The following is a 27,490-nucleotide window of genomic DNA, read 5'->3' as shown; positions in this document are numbered from 1 at the left end:
TCCTAGTGTAGATAGGTATGATCGCACGTAATAATTCATTTACAGTGAACACATTTTACACACTGCTTTATACTTTATTTCTTTACTCAAGATTTTTCTGTGTTTGTACAAATAGAGCTCCACTGTCAGTTTATTTCCTGGCTACATAGTATTCCAGTGTAGGCACATGTTCAATTTATATTACCAATTTATATAGCTAGATATTTAAGTAATATAATTAAGCAATCTTTTGTCATTTAAAGTGATACCTGAGTAGATTTTATATATATTTACAATTTTGCACATGTATGTTTGCTTAACAACATGCTATATCAAAGTGTACATACATTTATTCTATCTAATGTGGGCCAAGCATTGATATCCTTTTGTAGACACTTTTTATATTTAAAACTTTGCTGAATAAAAGTGAAAAGCATACACGCCAAAAATAGACCAGAGTATATATATCTACATTTTAAAATTTCTTTAAAAGAAGAGTTAATTCCTTTTAAATAGTGAGCTCACACCTTTTATAATATTACCAATAATTCTACCCGGAGAAGTAAATATTGAAGCAATCTCACTACCAAATCTCTCCAAGATTTGTAAAAATAAGGGCGTATTTTCAGTAGTTTCAATCCTATATTTCAACTGCTTTATCTCCTCATTCATCTCTTCAGATTTCTTTCTAAATCCTTCATTGAGCAGATCTCGTTGGACCTAAAGAAAAAGTGAGAAATAAAACTTTTTAAATTATCATTTTTTTTCAAGAATTGCACTTCATATATAAAAACTTGGTCAAGCTGTCTTTGTTTTACTCTTAAAATTGTTCTTTCTTCCTCCATCTAGAAAGGAGAATTTTGCAGTGAGGCATATCGCTTGGCTTGGACCTAAACACTGAAGGAAGCATAGTTTAAAGCCTTACTAAGGGCAGCCCTGGTGGCCCAGCAGTTTAGCACCACCTTCAGCCCAGGGTGTGATCCTGGAGACCTGGAGACCTGGGATAGAGTCACACGTTGGGCTCCCTGCATGGAGCCTGCTTCTCCCTCTGCCTGTGTCTTTGCTTCTCTTTCTCTGTGTCTGTCATAAATAATTTAAAAAACTTAAAAAAAAATAAAGCCAAAAAAAAAATAAAATAAAGCCTTCCTAATATTCACACACCGTTAAGGTTTTTCTAGAATGCTAAGCCTGACATGAGGACAAATGTAACACTTTTCAGTGAAAATAAAAAATTAAAAAAAATGAAAGCCAGTTAGAAGATAGCTTTAGTCTGATCACACTCAGTCCCACTTGGGTTGGTGGGACTTGAGTCACCCAAATAGTAGAAATGATGGGAACTTACAAGCTCTTCCAGAAATCTGTTAAAAACCTGTCTTGATGGACAATGAGGGAATTCCTTCCTATGCCATTTGATAACCTGAGTAAACTACCCACACCTGGAAACAAGATAGCATGTTTAGGAACTGCCACTTCCTTGTGTTTTTGAGTCTCTACATTTCTGATAGTTTTATGTCAGCACAGATCAACTTCAGGGTGTTTGGGTAGCAGCAGGGTTTCTGATAATTGTCAATGATCTTGGTAAAGCAAACCAGTTGCTGCTCATATTAAATACATATGGTTGGGATATCTGTTTAATCAAGCTTCATGAGATCATTTTAAAAATCCCCAAAATAGGATCCCTGGGTGGCTCAGCGGTTTAGTGCCTGCCTTTGGCCCAGGGTGTGATGCTGGAGTCCCACGTTGGGCTCCCTGCATGGAGCCTGCGTCTCCCTCTGCCTGTGTTTCTGCCCCTCTCTTTCTCTATGTCTATAATGAATAAATGAAATATTTTTTAAAAAAATAAAATAAAATCCCCAAAGTAGCAACTCAAATGGTATTTATATCCTCCAAGGGCTTAGAGGTGCCATACTCATCCTGAACACTCTAGAGTCTACATATAGAGTGGAACTCAAAGGCTTCTTTAGAAAAGGGGCAGGGAGGGGCAAGAAAAGGAAGAGGAAAAGGAGAGGAAGGAGAAGGGAAGAGGAAGAAGAAAAAGGAGGAGGAGGAGAATTAGAATTATTATTCAAAAGATTCAGGGTTTTAATAAATTACAGGCACGTACAATGGTGCTTCCTTCCATGAGCTCACTGTAACCATCACCCATCCTTTCCTGAGGTATCAGGAGAAGGACCATCAAGCACTACCAAGGTCATGGCCAAACTTACCTTCAGCTTATGTTCCAACATCATATTCTGTTCTTTTATTATGTTTTCTCTCTCCCTCTCCAGCTTCTTTTCCAGTTGAGCTATGTTTTCCTGGAGACTCCTCTTTTGTGCCTCTATCTGCTGTTCCTGTTCTAGTAGTTTCTGTTTTAGCAGGTTTTGTTCCCTCTCAGCTGCCTCCTTACTGGCCCGCTCAGCTGCCCCAAGGAAAAGTTCAGAAGGAAGAAAATTAAATGAGAATTGATCCCAACCCTCCAGAGCTCAGAGACAAAACCAAATTGGAAGGGAATGTGGAAAATCTCTAAATTCCTTGTGTCCACACCACTGGGAGCACATTTCAGAATATTATGGGAAAGGCCTGTCTGGCTGACATACAATCATAACTCCTCTTGTTGTTTTTCCAATTTAGTACAGTTGTTCCACGGAAGGAGACGATGATGCTCCTTGTCTCAGGAAGGTTTTGCCCTCACGCCTGACAGAGGGACCTACCCAACCCATTGTGAGCCACACCTAGCCCCATACCTGCTATGGCCTTCTCCCCATCAGAGAGGGCTTTATCTGCCTGCCAGATAGATTCCTCTATTGAAGCCTGTGACAGTAGAAAGCTCTGGAGGACCTCATTTGCCTGAGGAATCAAGAAAGAGCAAACAACTTAGATTTCCACTATGGAGGTTAGTGCTACAAAAACAAGTATATCCATGTAAGTTTTGCTTCATGCTTAAAATTCTACAGTGGCTCCCTACAAGGTATCCAAGCTCTTTAGTGTGACTAGAGGGTCTCCATATCTCCTGCTTTCTGTCTACCCCTCCAGGCTCTCCCCTCAGTGCTACTTCCTTCTACCCATCCAAGGTTCTAGCCAGTCAGAACTATGTTCTGTTCTATACATCCACAATCTTCTCCATGGGAAATGTTGCCCCTAATTTGTGCTATTGTTCTTCTCTGTTATTTGCTCTCTTTAACTTTAGGCAAGTTATTTTAACCTATCTGTGCCTCTCAGTTCAGATCTATATAATGTTGACAATAAATACATTTCTTAATGTTGTTTGAAGGATTAAGCTTAAGAGTCCAGGGAAGCAGCTTTACATCATGCCTATAGGAAATGGCAGTCTAATATATATTAGTTGCATTATTATTTAGTTATTATTATGTCTGTTACCATAATCTACGTAGCCCATTTTCTTTTATTTGTTTCTTTATTATTATACTTTTTAAATTTGAGTATATTGATGCACAATGTTATATTAGGTTGGGGGCATACAACATAGTGATTCTTTAAGTTTATACTTTATGCTCTATTCACCACAAGTGTAGCTACCGTCTCCTTACATCACTATCACAGTATTTTTGATTGTATTCCTCATGCTGTGCCTTTCATTCTCGTGACTTACTCCATAACTGGAAGCCTGTATCTCCCACTCCCCTTCATTCATTTTGCCCAGCCCCCAGCCCCTCTTCTCTGGCAACCATCAAATTGCTCTATATCTCTAGGTTTGATTCTGCTTTTTGTTTATTCACTTGTGGGTGTTTTTTTAAGATTTCACTTATGAGTGAAGTGACATGGTATTTGTCTTTCTCAGTCTGACTTATTTCACTTAGTATAATATCCTTTAGGTCCATCTGTGTTGTCTCATACGGCATGATCTCATCCTTTTAATGGTTACATAATACTGCATCACATGGAGCCCATATTCACAGGTTCATATGTGCTATAGCTTTGTATATAATTATCTGTGTATCTGACTTCATCTCTTACTTTTGATCATACTTAAGTACAAGGCTTCTTATTTAATTTGTAAGTTGTCAGCACTCGGTATATTCAATGTTGTGTTGTTGGATGAAATGAGTCGTTTCTCTTCTGTCTCTTGTGGATTTCAGAAATCCATACTCTTTTTGGGAATAGGCATTTTCACTCTCCTCAGGAGTAAATAGCAAATAGTGGATCTTAAAAAGCCAAAGCTGTCATGATATCCCCATGTGTGTGCGTCTTATCATCCACAACTGGTGCATTGCTCTCAGATTATCTGGAGACCCCTTTGATGCTATTCTGTAGGCTCCCCATGCTCCCCTGTTACTCACCTTCACTCCTTTCTTGGGTACTTGTGAATAGTCCCATTCAATACTTTCCTTTGCTTGCCTGTAGAGTTTGTGTCCTCCAGGAACAGAGAAAGTTCCTGCTGAAATACTTTCCATTAGGGGCTTTGAAATCTGATCGAGGATAGACCGGCAGTATTTAACTGATGCCTCTTCATTCTGCTGCAAGAAATGCTCCTTCTTATCCTTTATTAGTTCCTACAAGGGAAAACTATATTTATTGGGATATCACCACAAGAAAGGAACAAAAAGAATAAGATTCAAAAGAATCTGGTAGAAGGATTGGTCTAACTGTGGTCCTCATGAGAAAAGCATTCTGTTGGAGAAGGACATGGAATAAAACAGGCATCACAAGACTTGATTTACTCATAACCTTGAATACTCTCTGCAAGACTACAGGAAAGTTTCTTAACTTCCCCGGTTCTCCTGAAATGTTGGAGTTGTATTACCTATGGTTCACTGAATGCAACTGTAGCATTCAGTGATTTTATCTTCAATGATACAGTGATACAACAAAGAGCAATGTAAGTTAAAAATGGCCTAGAATGAGGGTCTGATAAGAGAAAATTTGATTTTCTTGACAATGAAAATTTGATTTTCTTTGATTCCCACTTGACAATGGGAATGTGTTCCCAAAAAGCATCCTTGGTCAGAAATGATTTTGGGGTGTTCTGGGCAGGCTTAGAATTCATAGAAGTATTAAAAGATCAAGAGGATATCTATATTGATTTTGCTTCAGAGATCAGAGAGATTTCTAGGTAAAGTGCCTCAGGTTTGGGAGAGCGTGAAAAAAAGAAGGAAATGTAGTCCTTTGAATCTCTTTTTCTCCTGAGAATCCAGATTTCTTTATCCTTGAGTAAGAGATGAGCCATGGGATCAATAAAGGTACTTCTAGGCTTCATTCTTTAAAGGGAAGGGTCTTGAAGAGTAAACTCTGAGACAAATTACCACAAGAGTCTTCTGGAATGTCTGATTTTCATCTTTGAATGAATGCTCCATGAACACTGCAATGGCTTCCCTCTCACAGTCTGCATGCACACCCAGCAGCTCCTGGAGCGTGTCTGTGGGGAGCTTCAGTCGCTGGGCCATCTGCTCACTATAGTGGCTGGCGGCCTTCTGCACAGCCTCAGAATTCTCAAGCTGGGCTAGAGTTGTCACTGCATTCTCCAAACAAGGAACTGCTCCAGTATTGATGGTATCCACATAGGTCACCACCAGAGTCCTCAGCCCTAAATGAGCCAGGATATTAAAGGGACAAATACCAAATTTATCCATAGGATACCAGATTCTGAGACTACATTTCTGAAGTCACATGCAGACACTCACACCCATCCCCCTACCCACACTCCTCTACCCCACCGCCCCACCACACACCACACACCACCCTGCCTCCTCTATCTTCACATTTGTTTTCCTATTGACTCTTAATTTTTATGGTTCTCCAGGCCAGATGGCTAAAAAAATTTTAAATGTACCTTTATCTAATATATTAAAGGTTATCTGGAAAAGATAATTTCCCATTAAAAATTAAAAGCAAAATAGATTATGTAGGTAGACAGATGAAGCAAGATAAATCAGATTATATCTATTCTCATTTTTGAAGCTCCCAATGGATTTTAACTGATTCATGGGCTACTATTTATTTTTGGGGTGCTCTAAACTCCCAAAATGGTTTTCTTTATTTTTATTGTTTTTATCTATTTGTTTTGCAAATAACACTTATCAGATAGGACTTTGCTTGGGGGGAAAAATGGCAGTATATTCTGTTTATATACCCAGTTAGTGATTTTTTTTTTTTTTTATCAGTAGAGGATCTTTTTCAGATAAGTAGATGCCACAGATCAGTGATAAAGTGTATGGTTTTGGAGGGGGATTTATAAACCCCCCCAAAGTGAGATAATTATAAAATATATACATCTCTTTGTGGAGTATGAATGTGTATATACATAGAATTCCATATAGAAAAAAGCAAAAATGCTGAAAAATACATTATATAATATACTTGACATATATTAGGCCCCACCGAAATGGGAAAAGGAGACTCACGATTCCCGGTGACCATAACTCCCTCTCTGAGAGTCTTGATCCTTGCGTGGGTGAAGATGTAAGAACAAAAATTGTTTGATTGTGTCAGGAAATTGGGATCCAGTTCATTTTCAGGTATATTCTCAATATTGGCTAGAAGTTTTGTGTCATTTGTTGGTCGGTCAAAGACAAAACACTTCCGTTTTGGAAAGAAATGCCTGATGCACTCTCTCGTTTTATTGGATGCTTGGATTCTGGAATTTTTGCCTGAGGGATAAGAACAACAGATTACTGTAGGAATAGTATTGAGGCAAGGAAGCTAAAGGTTTTTATGACAGAGATTTGTATTCTTTGCTGTCTTCTATGCTTATAACACCTTTAACATAAACATTCAATACTCCTTATGAAGCAAACTCATGCCAATGGTAGCATTCTGGAGAGAAATTTGGGGAGACATGTGATTCAGGTAAAGGATCCTATGGCTAGTAACTCCAGACCTGAAAATGGTGGTATAGCTGTCCATTAGATGTTTGCTGAATGAGTGGCTAAAAGAATGAAAGGTCAAATGGAACTTTTTGGTCTCATGTAGAAAGTGAGCTATGGGACCAAGGAGAGCCACGGTCAAGAGATAATGGAGTCATATTAGGAACAACAGTACTAAGCATATAATTCTGGTCATTTAAGGAAAACTGCATGATGCCAAAAATAACTTGTACAATGTTAGCTATTTTACTTCGCAAAAACCTCAGAAAAGTAAATGTAACTAAAATGTAATTTTAGGATGTCACCACTACTCTACAGCCCTGGAGGTAAAGGACTATCCTTGATTTAACAGCATTGATCTTCTGCTAGTTTCTCACTAAATGTATAAGTAGAAAAATGAAAGCAGGCTCCTGGCTGGCTCAGTCACTTAGGCATCTGCTTTTAGCTCAGGTCATGATCCCAGGGTCCTGGGATCAAGCTCCGCATCGGGCTCCCTGCTCAGCAGAGAGTCTGCTTCTCCCACTATGCCTCCTTGCTGTTTGTGTTCTCTCTCTCTTTCAAATTAAAAAAAAAAAAAATCTTAAAAAAAAATGAAAGCAAGAATGAATAAATCAGAATTGATCTTTTTCTCAAGGTTTAATGAGATATACACCATTTGAAATGTACATTAGAAATGTAATAATAAATTAAAATAATTTATTATTTCAAAATTATAGTAAGGATAAATATGGGGGAATTGAGAGAAAACTATGATATAGAAAATAAAATGAATGTTCTGATAATTATCATAAATATTAAACAAGCATAAATTCAGGTTTATTTAAAATACACAGTCATTTGTATGTTTTATATATATATATATATATATATATATATATATATATGCCCATATATAAGGACATATTCCCTATGTCAGGCATAAGGAAATTATATCCTTCTTTGAGAAAATTAATATAGGTGCAAAATAAATTTATTAAAATATATTGTGTATATATATGGTAATATATTGATTTTCCTTGTAATTTCATGCCTTACAAGTATCTGGTCAGGTGTTTTCTTCAACACAGAAAAACAGAAGCCAAAATAAGGAACATGTGTCTGGTCTTTGGAAAGTTTAAGCACACATTGTAACCCGGTAGCTAAATTAGCCTATGTTTAAAAAACAAATTGGTTTTGAATAATTTTACCCTAGCCTAGGCTCTGCATTTTTTTTTAAAGATTTTATTTATTTATTCATGAGAGACATAGAGAGAAGGCAGAGACATAGGCAGAGGGAGAAGCAGGCTCCCGTAGAGAGCCCGATGTGGGACTTGATCTATGTGGGACTTGATCCCAGAGTTCCGGGATCACTCCCTGAGCTGGAGGCAGATGCTCAACCCCTGAGCCACCCAGGCACCCCCTAGGCTCTGCATTTCTTAAGTGAACTTAAACTCCAGTCCCTAGAGCTTTTCAACCTACCTTCATGTCATCATTTCTACAGACTTCAATCTAGTCTTGAATATAAATGCAATCCCAAGGATAATGGACTGTGTTTAGTAGCTTCCACCCGCTGTTGGATCATCCACTGCCCAGGCCATACTCTGATACCTGAAATCAGCTTCAAAGCATTCTCCAGATACTCATCTTCTGTGATAGGATGATCATTTAACCTCAGCTCCAGTGTGAAATCCCGTACAGCCCAGATAAAGTCTGGGAAGAAACTCACAAATTCTGCAGAGTCGTCAATTTCATCCCTTTTGGGGGAGGACTTTGCCCTGATTAGTTCTGTGAGCTCTGTCACATAACTAGGGCTCAGTTAAGGAAAACGAAGCTCCTACCCACAATCCCCACATTTCTCTAACAAAAATTATTATGAACACTTTCTTGTGCCCTGGGTCTCCTCTCCTCCACCAAAGGCAGCTAAGTTACAGGGAAGGGGAAACTAACTTGACATCTATTCCCATAAATTCAATGAAACATGGTGATTTGGTCCCTGGGAGGATACTGCAGCTGCTCCAGTGCCTGGTGGTTGATGGTACCCAAGCTGTTGTAGACAAAGGTGCTGCACAGAAGCACAGCCAGGGCAAAGATCCATGAGTCATTCTTAAGGTCACCCTAGAAAGCACATTAGAGCAAGAATTTTAGGCATTTAGAAATTCATTCAGACACTTCTCTCAGCCTTTCATTTATTATTTCAGTGAATATACTTGCCATGCAAAGAAATAAGTTTGAAGACAGACATAGATAGATTTCAGCTTTGACAATTACAAAGACATTTTTCGTGATTGTGATTTCAGTAAAGGTCCTGCCCTCAAAGTATCTTCAGTCCAGTTGAGAAGACCACACAGATGCAGTCAGATTTAAGAAACTATGGGAAAAAAAGAAGTTGGGAAATAGGAAGAAGTTGCACTGCAGTGCAAACACTAACTTGTGTTAGGTCCATGGGAGCTCTGTGGCTGGGATGGTTCTCTTGACTTAGCCTGAGTTGGGATAAGGGTGCTGATAAATCACTGAAAGGCTGCTCTGGAAGCCTTTCTAATTAAAAGAACCAATTAAAAGAAGTGGCACTTGAGGGCTGTCTTCCATCAGCACTCCCACTAGGTGGGAAAATTTGTCCTTCAAGTGTATAAGGTGATTTGGGCAGCACACCGTAGTTTGCACTGCATACTGTTAAGAATAAGGGTGTGTTGGTAGGAAAGAGGAGAAACATCAACTCCATCCCAGGAGAGGAAATACTTCTGATTTATCCTCCAGATGAACTGTGTATTTGAGCTTTGGAGTTAAGAGTTGGGTTTACATTTCCTTTGGTGAAGTTCATCAGCTACCCAAAGGGCATTCTGGAAGGCTTTGAGATACCTCTGAATGTGCTCGTTCTATAAAAGCCCATGTTTGCAGGTGCCTGGGTGGCGCAGTCATTTGAGTGTCTAACTCTTGGTTTGGGCTCAGATCGTGATCTCAAGGTCATGAGAACAAGCCCTGCCTTAGGCTCTGCACTCAGCAGTGAGTCTACTTGAGATTCTCTCTCTCCCTCTTCCTCTGCTCCTCCCCCCACTTTTGGGTTTGTACTCTCTCTCTCTCAAATAAATAAATAATTTTTAAAAAATTAATCAAATAATTCACTCACCATCAAGAAATAAAATTTTATCTAATATACCATCTCTTATCTAAAAGTGAGAGTCCAACAAACCAGCAGGCTTCATTACTATAGCTGAATTTCTAGATTTTGCAAATAGATCACAGCAGTTAAATTACAAAATTTCATGAAGATGTAAGGAGCAAATTCAGAAAAAAAGAACTTATCTGCGACTGTTTACCTTACCTTTTCCACATCACCCAGGCCCTCAGTATCCAGAAGGACCAGGGTGTGGTTTGGCTTGGAGGGGTGAGGCACACACCACATCCAGATGCCCTTGGTTTTAGACTGCACTGTAGATCCCAGAGGGAAACCTGCAAGGGGAGGGATGAAGGCAACATATAGTGACAGGAGAGCATCAAAGCAGCCAAAGGGTTACAAAGTCAGACTTTCTGGAATGTAAATACCCCAGCATACAAGATGGTTCTTTCTCAATTTCCTCAAATGTGTCCTACTTTCTGTGTCATCTGCTTTAAGGAGGAAAACAATTATGCCAGGTAAGGGTTCAAGATAAAGGCAAAGAGACATTCATGAATCAGAAAAAATATGGAGATTATTGAAAACCATGACATTTTGAAAGAATGGTGAGGCACAAAGCCAGAGAACAATGAGTTAAAGAGAGACATGGGAAAAGAAAACGTGGATAAAGGAAATTGAGATCACATTTTTTGTCAAAGAAATTAAAAAAAAAATAAGAAAGGAGATTTTTAGCTACAATGGTATGTGAAGTTCAGGAAAGATTTTTAAGATGATAGATGTTCTGAGGTGCTTTAGCACAACTGTCAAGGAAGAATTCTTGAGATATTTCACAATGCAGCTTAGTAAGTTTATTAAAGTAGCACAGGGACAAAACCCATTGACAGAAAGAGCAGCACTTTTGCTGTATGAAGCTGGTGGTTGTATGCTTAAGGCTCAAAGAGGAGGGGACATGCAGGGAATATTAGGTCATAAATGTTTCTTTGAATTTCTACGCATAAAACTACTTTCACAAGATTTCTCTGGTGCTTCCCATTCAGCTCGATATTAACTATTGGTAAAACACACAGGCAGTGAGGAGACCCTTTAACAATGTAGCAGCCAGCACATATTTGATCTTTATAGAAACTATGAAGGCTATATAGGTAAATATTCTGGGCTGAAGGTGAATATTTTTCTGCTTCTATCCCTCCTCAGTAGACTTTCAAAAATCTTTATATGTTGATGAGGATATCCCATAAAAAAGCAAATGTGTTTTGAGAATGGAGGGAGATACATCTATAAGAGCCCAGTACTTGATCAGGTTAAAGAAGGTAGGATCCTGAGCATTAGTAGGAGAGATTTTCCTTAACAATAGTAAAATAGTATGATAACATATTAAAATAAGAGTAGTTTAGTACTGAGAATTAGAATCGGAAGGTTAATTTTTTTTAGAGGTGTTTGGTTCTCCTTTCATGTAACCAGGGAAGAAAAATAAAGATCTGAGATATAGCTAGAGGTAACTGGTTGGCCCCAGACTGAATACAACACTTACCTCGGTTCCGTCCTCCAAGACGATTCATCAAGTAGGATTTGCCTGTACGATACAGTCCTACGATAGCCACCACCACTACTGGTTGAGAAATCTTTTCAAGAATCTGTATAGCTGTTTGGTTCACTGACAGCTGCATATTGTAGTTTTCCACCAGACAAATGGGGGCTGTCATATTGGGTCCAGATGCCATGACAACCTGCCAACCTAGAAAAGCTCCTTGTAGAAATAAGATTACAGTCATTCTCTGACTTAGAGTTATCCAAAGCATCCATCAATTTAGGACTAGGTAATTGGAGAAGGACAAACATTATATGGTCTCATTCATTTAGGGAATATAAAAAATAGTGAAAGGGAATAAAGGGGAAAGGAGAAAAAATAAGTGGGAAATATCAGAAAGGGAGACAGAACATGAAAGACCCCCAACTCTGGGAAACGAACTAGGGGTGGTGGGAGGGAGGTGGGCAAGGGGTGGGGGTGACTGGGTGGTGGGCACTGAGGTGGGCACTTGACGGGATGAGCACTGGGTGTTATTCTGTATGTTGACAAATTGAACACCAATAAAAAATAAATTTATTTAAAAAAAATTTAGGGTTAGGTGAAACTTCTGTGCTTTCTATGGGACAAAGTGTAACCTAGAATTAGCAGACTGCAGAGGGCTTCCTCTGTTATTTCCCTAAATCTCTGATGATATTAGTGATGAAACATAGGTTATTATTATTCTCCCAAGTTTTGCCTCAATAGTGATAATAAAATTCAAGCAATTGTTACTACACACCGAGGGCCTACAACATACCAAGCCCTGTGACACATGCCTTACGTACCCAGCCTCACACTTAATGAGAACCTAAGGTTAGAAATTATTGTACCCACATTGCAAATAAGATAAATGAGTCTCACAAAATCTGAGTAAGACATTGAGTCAGGATTAAACCTAGACAGTTGAGCAAAATGGCAAGCTAGGAAGCTCTAAGCTCTTATTTCTTCAGAGATTTCAAAAATAACCAAAATATTGGCTAGAATAATCTCACAGTAGTTCTGTAAAAACAGTCAAATGTCTAAAGCAACCTAGCAAACACACAATCAAGAAAAAGCCATATTAAAAATGGTAGGAAATTCTATGGTATTTTTGCTTGTCCTTGTCCACATATTCCCCAGTGTGGTATAGTTTTGGTCTGTTGGAGATGGCAACCTAGTTCCCAGTTTTCTCTCTTGACCCAGAGGGAACAGAGCAGACCTTGTTCACAATGTCTGAGGGATACCTCTTCAGGTCTCTGTCTCATCTCACATGGATCTCAGACAGGGGCAGGGGCAGGGGCAGGGGCTGGGAATGTATTAAGATTACCAGTGAAGACAAAACAGACCATCTTAGGGGCACCTGGGTGGCTCAGTCAGTTAAGTGTCTTGCCTTCAACTCAGGTCATGATCACAGGGTTCTAGGATCGAGCCCTGCATCAGGCTCCCTGCTCAGTGGGGAGTCTGCTTCTCCCTCTCACCCCTCCCACCACTCACCCCCTGCTGGTTCTCTCTCTCTCTCTCTCTCTCTCTCTCTCTCTCTCAAACAAAAACAAAAAGCAAGAAGCAACAACAACAACAAGAAAAAACCCAGGCCATCTTAGGCAATAGTTCAGTTCCCACTTCCCTCCTTTAGACTGAATGGAGCAGAGCAGTTAGTGTTCATAATGTTCTAATGTGTTCTGAGCTGCCTGAAGGACTGGTCTTTGTTTCATCTAATTTGGATTTTGAACAGGGAGAAGCAATGAGCATTGCCAGGGAAAGCTGCAGGGAGTCTGACCTGCAGACCCCTCTGGCAAAATAGTATGAACACGTCATATTGTGATTTATAATAAGAAGCATGTATTTGGTCTTTGTCCCTGCTCCTGACACACAGCTTCCAAGTGATGAAAGTAATGGAAGTATCTTCTGTTATACTATTTGTTCTTTTGTCCTTGGTTCCCAAAATAGTTCCAGAGTGAAGACGGTGAAAGAAGTGTCTTTTGTGATACATAACAAGCACCTTTCAACCACACTTATGTTTATGTGACTGAGGTGATTATAAGATACCCTGGATAACCACAGAATGAAGGCTGATTGCCAAGGGAACCAACCCTGTGATTAGAGAGTTGGAACTTTCAACCTCATCTCCCAACCTCTGGGAAGGGGAGAAGGGCTGAAGGTTGAGTTAATCACCAATGCCCAATGATTTATTCAATAATGCCTTTTTAATGAAAACTCCATTAAGAACCTTAACTGAGGGAGTTTAAAGAGCTTCCAGGTTGACAAACATGTGCAGGTGCTCAGAGGGTGGTATGCCCAGAAAGAGTATGGAAGCTCTACCTGCTTTTCTTTTCTTTTTAAAAGATTTTATTTATTCATGAAAGACCCACAGAGAGAGGCAAAGACATAGGCAGAGGAAGAAGTAGGCTCCCCACAAGGAGCCTGATGTGGGACTCGATCCCGGACCCCAGGATCATGCCCTGAGCCAAAGGCAGACACTCAGCCGCTGAGCCACCCAGGTATCCCACCACATGCTTTTCTTGATACTTTATTATTATTCTCCAGGTTTCGCTTCAAAAGTGATAATAAAATTCAAGGAATTTTACTACGCACTGGACCTATATACCAAGCCCTGTGACACAGACCTTAGATACTTGATACTTTGCCCTACACAACTCTTTTGTCTTACTCTTCGGGGTCTATCTTTTTTCTTCCTTTCTTCCTTTCTTTTCTTTTCTTTTCTTTTCTTTTCTTTTCTTTTCTTTTCTTTTCTTTTCTTTTCTTTTCTTCTTTTCTTTTCTTTCTATCTATAAACCAGTAATCTAGTGAGTTTTTGCAATCCAGTGAGTAATCTAGAGTATTTTTCCTGGGTTCTGTAAGTGATTCTAGCAAATTACTGACTGGGATAGAGATGACAAACATAGCAAGTCAGAAGTATGGGTTGCACTCTGGACGTGAAGTGGTGCCAGTCTTGTGGGACTGAGCCCTTAACCTGTGGGGCACACACTAACTTCAGACTGTTCCTGTCAGGATTGCTTACTGTGACAAATTGCCCATACCTGAGGTGACCGGAAGTAAAGTATTGAGAACAGGGTGTTGAGAGGAGAAACAGAATTTTTTCCCTTTTCAGGGTGGGGACAAACAAGAGACCATTGAAGTCTCCAAAGAGATATTCTCAGGGAAATTAAGACATTTAAAAGCAACATGTATATGGGAAAACTGAAAAAGCCATGTACAAGCTCAGGGAAAATGCATGCTCAGAAAAGATCTAAAATAACTTTAAGATTTCTCCTTAGCTTAATCCTAAGGATCAAGACTAAGACCCAACTAATTAGCAAAAGACATCCTTGGCATAGAACCAGTATTTCCAAAAAAAATGGAAAAGGTGGCTATTTGTATATATGACCTATTTTCAGCAGAAACAACAAAAAACACAAAGCATACAGAGGAACAGGAAAATATGGCCCATTCAAAGGAAGTAAACAAATGTGGCAGAAAACATAACTGAAGAAACACAAGCGTTGCATGTTCTAAGCAAAGACTAAAGTAATTTTCTTAAGTGTACTAAAAAAGCTAGAGGAAAACACAAAGAACTCAATAAAGTACATCAGGAAAATGATATGTAAAGAAAATTAGTTCAGTCACAGCATGGTACTGGCATAAAGATATGTATAGACCAGTAGAATAGAACAGAGACCAGAAATAAACCCTCCCATATATGGTCAAATGATTCCTGACAAGCACATCAAGATCATTCAATGAGGAAAGCATAGTCTTTACAGAAAATGGTGCTGGGGAAATTTGATATTCACATACAAAAGGATGAAATTGGACCATTACTTAAATACCATATATAAAATTTAACTCAAAATATCAAAGACTTAAACATAAGAGAAAAACTATAAACACTCTTGTTAGAAAACACAGGAGAAAACCTCACAACACTGAACGTGACAGTGATTTCTTTGGATCTGACACCAAAGGCATGATCAAAATATGAAAAAAAAATGGCAAATAGGACTTCATAATTAATAATTTTTGTTACTCAACCGAGTAACAAGGCAACACACAGAGTGAGAGAAGAAATTGCATATCACAAATCTGATAAGGGATGAATATATATATTAGAATCTATAAGAACTTTTACAACTCAATAATAAAAACAATGCAGTTCAAAACTCGGACAAAGCACACAAACAACCATTTCTCCAAAAAAGATATACACATAGCCAATAGATACATGAAAAGATGCTCAGCATCACCAATAATTATGGGAATGTAAATCAAAGCCACAGTGAGTACAACTTTATACCCACTAGGATGGCTATTATATTTTAAAAAATGAAAACAAAAACAGCAAACAATGAGTGCTGGCCAGGATGTAGAGAAATCGGAACCCTTGTGCATTGCTGGTAGGAACGTAAAATAGTCCACCACTGCGGAAAACACTATGGTGTGTTCCCCCAAAATTTGAACATGGAATGGTAATTTGATCCAGCAATTCCGTATCAGGGAATATCAAAAGTATTAAAAGCAGGAACTCAAACAGATATCTGTACATCAGTGTTCATAGCAGCAGTATTCACAGTAGCCAAAAGGTGAAAATGCCCATCAGGGGATGGGTGAATAAACAAAATGTGTCATAAACATACAATGGAATATTTTTCAGCTGTAGGAAGAATAAAATTCTGATACATGTTACAACAGTGATGAACCTTGAAGGCATTATTCTAAGTGAAATAAGCCAGACATGGAAGACAAGTGCTGTATGATTTCACTTATAAAAGGTACCTAAAATAGTCAAATGCATAGAGATACAAAGTAGAATAGTGTTTACCATGGGCTGAAGTTGGGGGGGGATGGGGAGTTATTGTTTGAAGGGTACTGAGCTTCCCTTTGGGATGATAAAAAAAATATCTGGAGATGGATAGTGGTAATAGTTGCACAACAGTGTGAATGTATTTAGTGTCACTGAACTGAACTCTTAAAAATGGTTAAAATGGGGGGCACCTGGGTGGCTCCATTGATTAAGTGTCTGCCTTCAGCTCAGGACATGATCTCAGGGTCCTGAAATGGAGCCCCACATCAGGCCTTCTGCTCTGGGGAGTCTGCTTCTCCTTTTCCCTCTGTGCTCTCTCTCTCTCTCTCAAATAAATAGAATATTTTTTAAAATGGTTAACATTGTAAATTTTATGTTAAAAAAATTTATCACAATTTTTAAGTTTTTAAAAAACAACTGGGCAATCTATCTTTCTGTTTCATGCCACTGCAACCACATATAGGACAGAATATTCTTCCTCAAAGACATTGATTATCCTGTCAGTTCCCTTATCAGTAGGTTAACCTATGGCAGCTTTCTTGTCATGATCACATATCAAAATGTGTTCTCTAGTGCTTTAGTGTGACCCATGCACTCATCTTTTGTCTGCAGATTGACAAGTGTTGGGAACAGGAGTGGTAAGTGGAATGAGGTCAATCTAAAGAATGTAGCCTCTCTTTCAACCAGGGAAGGCAGGAAAATGTCTCTGAATCTTAAGAGATATAGGCTGAAGTACTTAGCCGAGGTGGGTCAGGTTTTCCGCAAATTACTCTTATGAATGAGAACAAAAATAAATATGCAAATATCATTTTATATTATATAAGGAGACATGCACATATATTTAGAGAGATAAAGCAAACCTAGTAAAATATCACCAGTAGATAAATCTAGGTGAATGGTATATGGGATTCTCTTATACGAAATTAAATATTAAAGATACAGTTTTGGTCTCCTGGCATATTTTTGATTGCATTAAATTTAAATGGTTTTCTGTAATATTGTGGGATTGTATAAAATTTCTAGACAAAAGAGACTCCATTTTGAAGTTCCATTTTCTTTTCCAAATAAAGATTCCTTAACTGGACCAGAGTGGTAATAGTTTTCAAGCAATTACTCACAAAATTTCAACAGAGCAACTGACATTTGGATCATATGAAGACAGTAAAATTAAATGCACACCAGAGGCAATTTTATTTGATAGGACCAATAACATCATCAATAAGATGGTAATCAGAAGTGGCTCAACTAGTCAGCACCAAATTAGTGGGTTTTTTCTCCTCTTCTTTACCTAAATCGTGTACTTATCCTTTCCTTCTTTCTCATTAAAACCTTGTGCTAGGGTAGCCCCGGTGGCTTAGTGGTTTAGCTAAGCCTTCGGCCTGGGGTGTGGTCCTGGAAACCGGGGGATTGAGTCCCACGTCAGGCTCCCTGCATGGAGCCTGCTTCCCCCTCTGCCTGTGTCTCTGCCTCTCTCTCTCTCTAATAAATGAATGGATAAATCTTTAAATAACAACAACAACAACACCTTGTGCTTTTCCCACAACAAGCAGGACACTGGCCACTTCGGAATCTGTGCTCCCAAATTACAATTCTGAGACCCCAAATAAAGGCCTCTGTTCTTTTTCAGTTTTACCTTCTTTCCTACATTGACAATATCTATATGTATTTTTCATAATCAGAATATGTAAACATGCTCTTATGTTCAAATGTCTCAAATATTCAGTTCCAAATTTTATGTCACATGTTCAAAATGCATCTAACATCAGCCCTATCATTTTTTTTTTTTTAGCCCTATCATTTATTGCTTTTTGGTGCCTTAAACAAGGAGCCTCACCTAGCTAAACCTAAGTTTTTAAAGATAATTATACAGGTAATGTGAATAAAATTAAAGGTCCAGCCTGGAGGATATTTCAATAATTAAATTAGATGCTGTAAGCTTTTACCTTAGTATAGCATGCAACGCAAAATAGGATTTCGGTGTATGTTTGTTGAATAACGGACACTAATCTGCAATAATTGCATTGAGCAATTTGGTCCATTGGGCTGTGGATTTCTTTTTTTTTTTTTCATCTTTAAGATTTTATTTATTTATTCATGAGAGACACACAGAGAGAGGCAGAGACAGAGGCAGAAGGAGAAGCAGGCTCCCTGCAGGGAGCTGGATGTGGGACTCAATCCCAGGACCCTGGGATCACAACCTGAGCCAAAGGCAGATGCTCAACCACCGAGCCACCCAGGTGCCCCTGGGCTATGCATTTCAACACTGCAAACTATAGATTACTAAAAAACAAGGTCTACAAGTAAATTTTTTGTCAGGTCAGAATGGTAAGCAAGTTCAAATACACTGCTCCTGTCCCACCACCTTTTGTCTGATTCTTCAATGTGGGGAGCAAAGAGCACCAAGGTAAAACAGAAGCCTCTGAGCACTGGGTGTTATACTATATGTTGGCAAATTGAACTTCAATAAAAACAAACAACAAAACAAAGCAAAAGAAGCCTCAAACAGCTACCTTATAGTGACTGGAACTGTAAATCCCTTCTTTATAGGGAAGATTAGAGGAAGCTGAAGGAGACATAACAGGAACAACTGAACAACTTTATGAAAACAGGTGGTGGTTTCTTAGCTGGAATGAGCCCCAGAGCTTTTAACTTCAAATTTACAAAGTGCAGCCATTCAATCCTATTCAGGACTAGTTTTCAAAATTTAAACTACATTAAGAATCACCTGGTGAAATTGTTAAACCCAGATTCTATACGTTTAACAAATGGTACAGGTGACTCTGATGTTCCAATGAAAAATAAACCAACAAACATCAGAGAGGGGCAGGGAAAAAGAAACAGATGGACTTGACAAAAATAGATATTTTTAACTAATAAAGATGAGCGGTGTGGGAACTAAATTTATTCCTGCATGGAGAGTTCTGTAACTCTCAATCTGAAGCTTTCTTAAGGATGACTAGAAGAAATACTAGAAAGAAACTATCTCTTTAGATTATCATTGCCTATCAGCTCCTTGAGGGGCACAGTCTCATTCTGTGAATTCTAAGTGCCCATCACAGAGCCTGCTAAGAGTCAATCAGAGAGGCTCCCATGAAATTCTTTGCACTCCAGTTGCTGCTGCCCTGAGCTGACATTGTTCCAGAAACAGCACACCCAGGGAGACCTGGTGTGCTTGGCTATCACTTTGCAGCAGCTCCCATTTCAAATGAAGAAGCTGAGCTTCCCCAAAACTAGAGCCAGCCACAGACTCTGGTGGGCCAGACAAAAGGCAACCTGCCCTTCCTGCCCATTCCTCACTGTCACTTGAAATCAGAAATCAAATCTTGAGCTCAAGACAGTGTTGCCAATAAAAGAAGATGTACTTGCCTTCTCTGCAGCACCAGGGGTCCAAGAACAGTTAGCTCTCAGCAGCTCACTGGTTGCTCTCTTGTTCCTTCCACCTTCTATTCCTTCCTTTATAAAAGCTGGAAAAAACTGAGCAAGTTATAAATTTCTACCTTCTATTGTGTTAAAACAGAAATTGAAAGTAAAAGTAACTCATGCACCCTGAATCACCAGACTAGAGCATGAATCTGGATATTCAGTACACAGTAAGAGGGCATTGAGAAACCCCACAGTTGCTCAACAGTCAGCTTTCTTTTGTCTTCCCCATCTTGGAAGGCTCTGCTGGCTTCACTTCTTTATATGTCTCTCTCAGCTGGCTTAAGTTTCCTTAGAACACAAGAGACATAGAAAATGCATGGCATGGGATCCCTGGGTGGTGCAGCGGTTTAGCGCCTGCCTTTGGCCCAGAGCGTGATCCTACAGACCCAGGATCGAATCCCACGTCGGGCTCCCGGTGCATGGAGCCTGCTTCTCCCTCTGCCTGTGTCTCTGCCTCTCTCTCTCGCTGTGTGTGACTATCATAAATAAATAAAAATTAAAAAAAAAAAAAGAAAATGCATGGCACAAATGTAAGCAAAGTTGTAGAAAGCAAGATTATTTCAATTATGTTTCTCTTAGAGGGACTTCCTGGGTTCTTTTGTCAGTGGAGAGCTTTTAACATTTTAAATATGTTCCCTATTATGTAGTGTCAATGCAAATTGAACAAACCTTTTAGAATTTCCTTGTTTTTCTTGACTGATATGTTTATTTTTGCTATTTTTATAATTTTAATTCCAGTGGAGTAAACATACAGTATGATATTAGTGTACAATATAGTGATTGAACAATTCCATATATTACTCAGTGCTCATCAAGACAAGGGTACCCTTAATCTTCTTCACCTATTTCACCCAATCCCTACTTCCCTCCCCTCTGCTATTAGTTGGTTCTCTGTAGTTAAGAGTCTGATTTTTGGTTTGTCTCTTTTTTTCCCTTTGCTCATTTGTTTTATTTCTTAAATTCCACTTACGAATGAAATCATATGGTATTTGTCATTCTCTGGCTTATTTTACTTAGGATTATACTCTCTAGATGCATACGTGTTGTTGCAAATGGCAAGATTTCACTCTTTTTATGGCTGAATAAGATTCCATTCTATGTATATACCACCTCTTCTTTATCCGTTCATCTGTTGATGGACACTTGGGTTGCTTCCATAATTTGACTATTGTAAATAACACGGCAATAAACATAGAGGTGCAAGTATCCTTTTGAATCAGTATTCTGGTATTCTTTGGTTAAACAGCCAATAGTGCGACTACTGGATCATATAATAATTCTGTTTTTAACTTTTCAAGAAAGTGTCATTTATTATTTCTGCTATTTCTGATTTTATGTAGTCCTCTCTTGTTTTTTTGTGAGTTCAGCTAAAGGTTATCATTTTTATTGATCTTTTCAAAGAACCAGCTCCTAGTTTCGTTGATCTGTTCTATTGTTTTTTTAGTTTCTATTTCATTTATTTCTGCTCTAATCTTTATTATTTATTATGTATTATTTCCTTTCTTCTACTGGTTTTTGTTGTTCTTTTTTTAGTTCCTTTAGGTGTAACGTTAGGTTGTTCATTTAAGTGTTTTGTTTGTTTTTTGATTTTGAGGTAGGCCTGTATTGCTATAAATTTCCCTCTTAAAACCACTTTTGGAAGCACCTGGGTGGCTGAGTCAGTTAGGAGTCTGCCTTTGGCTCAGGTCATGATCCCAGGGTCCTGGGATTGGGTCCTGCATCAGGCTTCTTGCTCAGTGGGGAGTCTCTTTTCCCTCTCCCTCTGCCTTCCTGCTTATGCTCTCTCCCTCCCTCTCTCTCTCAAATAAATAAAATCTTTTAAAAAAAAATTTTTTTTTTGCTGCCTCCCAAGGATTTTTGACTGTTGTGTGTTCTCATTTTCATTCATCTCTATGTATTTTTTAAATTTCCCTTTCGATTTCATGCTTGACCCATTCATTATTTAGTAGTCTGTTATTTAACTTCTATGTATTTGTGTTCTTTCTACACTTTTTTCTTGTGGTTGATTTGTAGTTTCGTAGTGTTGTGGTCAGAAAAAAAATGCATGGTCTGACTTTGAACTTTTTGAACTTGTTGAGACTTGTTTTGTGGATTAACAGGTGATTGGTTCTGGAGAATGTTCTATGTGCACTTGAAAATATTATGTATTCTGCTGTTTTAGGATGGAATGTTCCGAATATACCTGTTAATCCATCTCATCCAAAATGTCATTCAAAGCTACTGTTTCCTTGTTGACTTTCTTTTTAGATAATCTGTCCATTGTTGTAAGTGGGGTGTTAAAATCCCCTACTGTTATTGTATTACTATTGATTACTTCCTTTGTGTTTGTTATTAGCTGCTTTATGTACTTGGGTGCTCCCATGTTGGTTGCATAAATTCTTATAATTGCTATATCTTCTTGTTGGAGTGTCCCCTTAATGATTATATAGTGCCCTCCTTTGTCCCTTGTTACAATCTTTGTTTTAAAGTCCTTTTTTCTGGTAGAGGTATTGCTACCTCAGCTTTCTTTTCATACCCATTTGCATGATAAATGTTTCTCCATCGTCTCACTTTCAATCTGCATGTGTCTTTAGATCTGAAGTGAATCTTTTGTTGGCAGCCTTTAGGTGGGTCTTGTTTTTTTATACATTCTGTCACCCTATGTCTTTTGATCGAAGAGTTTAGTCCATCTACATTCAAAGTAATTATTGAGAAGTATGTATTTATTGACATTTTGTTGCTTGTCTTATGGTTGTTTTTGTAGTTCTTTCCTGTTCCTTTCATCCCTTGCTCTCTTGTGATAAAGTGACTTAAAAATTTTTTTTTATTGATTTATTTGAGACAAAGAGAGAGCACGAGAGGAGGGAGGGGCAGAGGGAAAAGGAAAGCAGACTGCCCTGCTGAGCAGAGAGCCCAACATGGGGTTTGATCACAGGACCCTGGATCATGACTTGACCTAAAGTCAAATGCTTAACTGACTGAGCCACTCAGGTGCCCCAAAAAGTGACTTTCTTAAATGAGACTCTTAGATTCCTTTCTCTTTATTTTTTGCGTGTCTTTTACTGGTTTTTCATTTTTGGTTACTATTAGATTTGTATATAACATCTTCTGCATATTGAAGTCTATATTAAAAAAATAAAATAAAAATAAAAAACAAAAAAGTCTATATAAGTTGATGGTTGCTTAAGTTTGAAGCAATTCTTTATTCGTCTCCCCTCCCTATCTATGTTTTAGGTTTATGCTGTCATACTTACATCCTATTATTTTATGAGCCCCTTGACTGATTTTTACAGAGGTACTTTTCACTGCTTTTGTGCTTCCTACTTTTGTTACTCTTATGATCTTTCCTTTCCCCTCAAGGAGTCCCCTTTAATATCTTGTAGGGCTGGTTTAGCATTCATGAATTCACTTTTGTCTGGGAAACTCTTTGTTTCTCCTTCTATCCTGGATGATACCCTGCTAGATAGAGTACTCTTGGTTGTAGATTTTTCCTTTCAGCACTCTCAATATATCATACCACCCCCTTTTGACTTTCAAAGTTTCTACTGAAAAATCTGCTGATAGCCTTATGAAATCCCTTATATGTAACTGTTTTCTTTTCTCTTGCCACTTTTAAAATTCTTTCTTTATCACTACTTTGTGCCATTTTAATTACTCTTTGTGTTGGTGTGGACCTCTTTGGATTGACTTTTTTTGGGAAAATCTCTTGAATCTGGATTTCTGTTTCCTTCCCCAGATTTAAGAAGTTTTCAGCTATTATTTCTTTAAAGAGTCTATCCCCTTTTCTGTCTCTTCTGCTTCGAGATCCCTATAATGTGAATGTTATTACAATTGATGGAATTGCTCAGTTCCCTAAGTCTATTCTTATTTCACATATTTTTTTCCTCTTATCTGCTCAGCTTGATTACATTCCATTACTCTGTCCTCCAGGTCATTGATTGGTTCTTCAGCTTCCTCTAGTCTACTATTTATTCCGTCTAGTGTAGTTTAATTTCATTTATCATATTCTTCATCTCTGATTTGTTCTTTTTTATCTCTTTGTTAAAGGTCTTGCTGATGTCCTCCATGCTTTCTGAAGTCCAGTGAGTATCATGATACTACTTTAAATTCTCTATCAGGAATATTGCTTATCTCTGTTTTGCTTAGGTCTCTTGCTGTGATTCTGTCCCGTTCTTTCATTTGGGACATAGTCCACTCTCTCCTCATTTGGTATGACTCTCTGTGTCTGTTTCCATGTGTTAGGAAAGTCAGCTACATCTCCTATTCTTGAAAGTATTGACCTTGTGAAGAAAAGGTCCTATAGTGCCCTGCAGTGCAATGTCCCCTGTTCTTCAGAACCTGACACTTCAGGGGTATCTCTCTGTATATTGCATTTATTCTGCTATTGTGGCTGAGTCATCTGCATTGCCTATTGTGGGCAGTGTTTGGTCCCTCTGGTGTTAGTGGGCCAGTCTGGGGACACCTGGGGCTTGAGTTGACTCAGACCAGGCATTTGCCAGAAATGGAGTTAGTGCCAAACTGCAAGATACTTTCCCTGAGAAATTTTCACTGGTGGGTGGAGCCTACAATCAAACCAGCTGTCTGCTCCCAGCCTACTGCTGGGGCCTCAGTCTGACTGATATGGTTATCTTTCCCTCTCCCCAGGGCAGGAGTCACTTTGGAGTGGTAGTGGCCCCTTTTGGGGCAGCTTGCACACTGCCAGGCATATGGTCTTGGTTTGGATGGGCTTTGGCCAAGAGCATATTAGAGGAAGCAGATCCACACAGCACGCAGGGGCAGGGCACACAGTCTTAATAAGATTTGGGTGGGTGGATACAGTGTTGCCAAGATTTGCACCCATCTTATGGGAGAGGGAAACTGCAGCACCAAGACTGAGGCAGAACTGTCTCTGGAAGGGGCAGATCTACCAAAACATGGGGCAGAGGAAAGAGAGATGGAGACCTGATTGCTTTGTTATCAATTAGGTAGGAGTATAAGCACTGTGCTGGTTCCCGGAGGTGCCCACGTATTTATGCTGGGGGATAGGGGAGGGAAATGGCCCCTGCCTGCTCCTTTGTTCCTGGAGGAGTCTCCCAGAATGTGCTCTGAGATTAGAAAACACCCCTCTCTCCTGTATGCCCCATGCGTTTTCAAACTGCTGTTTCTGTGCTGTACCTCAGAGGGATTGTTTGTTGTGCTGTCTCTCTAAGGGCCATGACTCAGTTTCCTCTGGCCCTCCCGGCTCTCCCAGAGCTATCTGCTGATTTTTAAAAGTCCCACTGGTTGTAAGAACTCACAAAATTCAGCCCCTCTGGTTTTCAAAGCCAAATGTAATGGGGATTTATCTTCCCCATGTGGGCTCCCTGGTGTGATAGTCTCTTTCTCTCCCTTCCTGTGTCCATGATGTTCCTCCCCCCCCCCACAGACAGACTTGTGGCCCTTTAGCTCCTGACAGTGTCTCCATATTTCCTACCCTCTTGGATGGGGCCTCTTCTCTACATTTAGTTGTAGAGTTTGTTCTGTCAATCTTCAGCTGGTTTTAGGGTTACTTACATTGATGTGGCTATTACCTAGTTGTATCCGTGGGACAAGGTGAGCTTAGAGTCCCTCTTCTCTGCTGTCTTCTAGTAACCTCTAGAATGTCTTTTAACAAGGAATTAAGGACGCCTGGGTGGCTCAGTGGTTGAGCATCTGCCTTCAGCTCAGGTCATGATCCCAGGGTTCTGGGATCGATCTCACAACAGGCTCCCTGCTCAGCGAGGAGTCTGATTCTCCCTCTCCTTCTGCCCCACCCCCCTACCATGTGTGTACATTCTGTCTATCTCTCAAATAAATAAATAAAAATCTTTTTAAAAAAAAAGGAGGAAAGTTTCTTTCTAGCCCAATTATGACAGCTGCCTGGGATACACAATCTTCATAAAGAACAGTACACCGGCAAAGGAACATTTGGTGCCCTTTTTGCATAAAAAGTCACAAATTAAAAAAAAAAAAAAGTCACAAATTATTAAACAAAAAACAATTCAGAAAATTGCAGACCTTAAGTTCCTAACATATGTAGGGCTGTGTGACTTAAATCTAATGAGAACTAGGGAAGTTTCTTACTTTTTCTTACCTTTTGTGTTCAGAATGTTCCTTTTTGGTTCTTTTCCTTAATGAAACAGATGTACAACTTGTGCTGGGGGCAGAAATAGAGAGAACCCATGCTTTGAGGTTTTGCCGAGTCATTTGACCTTGCTAAATGTTAAGTACAGCTTCCCCGGGAGCCAAGGAACAGGGCTTACAAACATTAAAGTTGGAAATTACTTTATCAGTAGATAAGGAAAGAAATGGAACAAGTGTGTGGCAGGAAAATGAGAGGCAATGGGACATTCCTGTGGAAGCCAGGCTGTGTGAGGATAGGAGAGCTCTTAGCCTTCAACCTCTGCTTCCCTCACCATTCTCCTTGTCTGTGGAAACTTTCTCATAAGTGACCAGCTAGTAAATATTTTAGAATTTGTCAGCCATTGAGTCTTTGTCACAACTATTCAGTGAAAACATCCAAGGACAGTAGGTAAACAGATGAGTGTGACTATCTTCCATTAAGACATTTACGAAAGTGGGCAACGGGGCAGGTTTGACCTATGGGCCATGGTTCATTTGCTCACCCTTGGTTTAGATAAATGTGGTGCTGCTATATGTTGGGGGTTATCATGAAGTGATCATCCTGTGTATCATTGTCTTATAAACAAGTTATAGTTCCAGAACCCAAATTTGAGTGTCTCCTTCTATAGACGTTTGGGTCAAATGGTATATAAAAATTATTATTGTTTTGGATCAGCGATACAGAAAGGGGGTGTTTTTACTCCATTTGTCTCAGCATCATCCAAGCGAGTGCCTGCCTGGGTGCTTAGGGCATGCATCCCTATGTCTGCACAACTAGTTATCTAACTCCCAACAAATAGCACTGCCGGTAGCTCCTAGATATGTCAAAGAGGAAAAAAGTGGTGATGGAATATAGTCACTGGTAATAAGGAAGAGGCTGGTTTGGTTGGGGAGGTGGGGGGATTTGCCCAGATCTACAGGCCTCTGTGAGTGAGCGAGGAAGCCTAACAGTTGGGTATATATCAAGGTGATTTCAGCTAGCTGAGGGAGTTGGGCATTGGTGAAGGTTATACAGATATTTCAGGGGTTTTCTGCTCACATTTGCTAAGCATGGCATGCTCATCCCAAACACGGATTAAGAAACAGAGTTCCCATGAATGCAGCACAAGGGCATACCTAAGATATAAAAGCTTGCAGGCACTGCCATCATGTGGTTACTCAGAATCATAATCTATCCAGTAAAATGTGAATGGGTGAATTTTCCTATGAAAAGTGCTTTATTGATATTATTATAGAATTTATAGAAATTTGATTATAATAAAGTAGAAATACACATGTACAAATATATCATGTGAATGCAATGATAATATTTCTGTATGTTTCTTAACATACATATTGGCTATAATGTAGGTTCTTGAAAGGTTAATTGAAATGAGTGAAGTGGTAAGGTCTAAAGCGCCTATGGAAAGAATGTGTTTCTTTTCTTTTTTTTTTTAAGATTTTATTTATTTATTCATGAGAAGCACAGAGAGAGAGAGATAGAGACATAGGCAGAGGGAGAAGCAGGCTCCATGGGGAGGCCCCAATGTAGGATTAGATCCCAGTTCTCCAGGACCACATCCTGGGCTGAAGATGGCACCAAACCGCCGAGCCACCCAGGCTGCCCAAGAATGTGTTTCTACCTTGGTTCTCCCTCCTGGAAAGAGACTTAGATGCATGTAGTTTATTTGGGAAGTGATGACAGGAAGCTAGAGGATGGGAGGAGAAAAGGGAGACTAAGATAGGAAATGAGAAAGTTAAAAAGGTGAATT

General features: G+C 39.2%; 1 protein-coding gene across 2 annotated transcripts; it reads right to left on the bottom strand.

The window, feature by feature from the left end:
• Nucleotides 1–62: 62 nt before the first annotated feature.
• Nucleotides 63–25,728, bottom strand: LOC121486081 (guanylate-binding protein 6-like). 2 transcript variants are annotated; one of them, XM_041746791.1, is made up of 12 exons: nucleotides 25,711–25,728; nucleotides 19,584–19,691; nucleotides 11,405–11,620; nucleotides 10,081–10,208; nucleotides 8,767–8,876; nucleotides 8,370–8,566; nucleotides 6,321–6,566; nucleotides 5,223–5,503; nucleotides 4,260–4,472; nucleotides 2,706–2,808; nucleotides 2,187–2,380; nucleotides 63–699 (listed from the first exon to the last, which is right to left on the bottom strand). In XM_041746791.1, the coding sequence occupies exons 3-12, from the start codon at nucleotides 11,592–11,594 to the stop codon at nucleotides 478–480; spliced, it is 1,884 nt and encodes a 627-aa protein (XP_041602725.1). In that variant the 5' UTR covers nucleotides 11,595–11,620; nucleotides 19,584–19,691; nucleotides 25,711–25,728; the 3' UTR covers nucleotides 63–477. The 2 variants fall into 2 exon arrangements, with proteins under 2 accessions (XP_041602725.1, XP_041602724.1); XM_041746790.1 differs by lacking the exon at nucleotides 25,711–25,728 and having other exon boundaries at nucleotides 19,584–19,747.
• Between the last annotated feature and the right edge of the window lie 1,762 nt (nucleotides 25,729–27,490).

This window comes from Vulpes lagopus, chromosome 3 (assembly GCF_018345385.1).
Source record: "Vulpes lagopus strain Blue_001 chromosome 3, ASM1834538v1, whole genome shotgun sequence".
Lineage (NCBI taxonomy): Eukaryota > Metazoa > Chordata > Mammalia > Carnivora > Canidae > Vulpes > Vulpes lagopus.
The sequence above is the reverse complement of the archived record's forward strand: the minus strand, read 5'-3'. Positions and strand labels throughout refer to the sequence as shown.

Bases quoted from the DNA above. Each gene is read 5' to 3' on its own strand.
- LOC121486081 (XM_041746791.1), bottom strand. From the start codon at position 11,594: ATGGCATCTGGACCCAATATGACAGCCCCCATTTGTCTGGTGGAAAAC. The intron at 8,877-10,080 runs GTAAGGTAAACA...TGTGCTTTCTAG, and splicing joins GCCTGGGTGATGTGGAAAAG to GGTGACCTTAAGAATGACTC. The intron at 8,567-8,766 runs GTATCCTCCCAG...ACTGAGCCCTAG, and splicing joins CAGGCACTGGAGCAGCTGCA to TTATGTGACAGAGCTCACAG.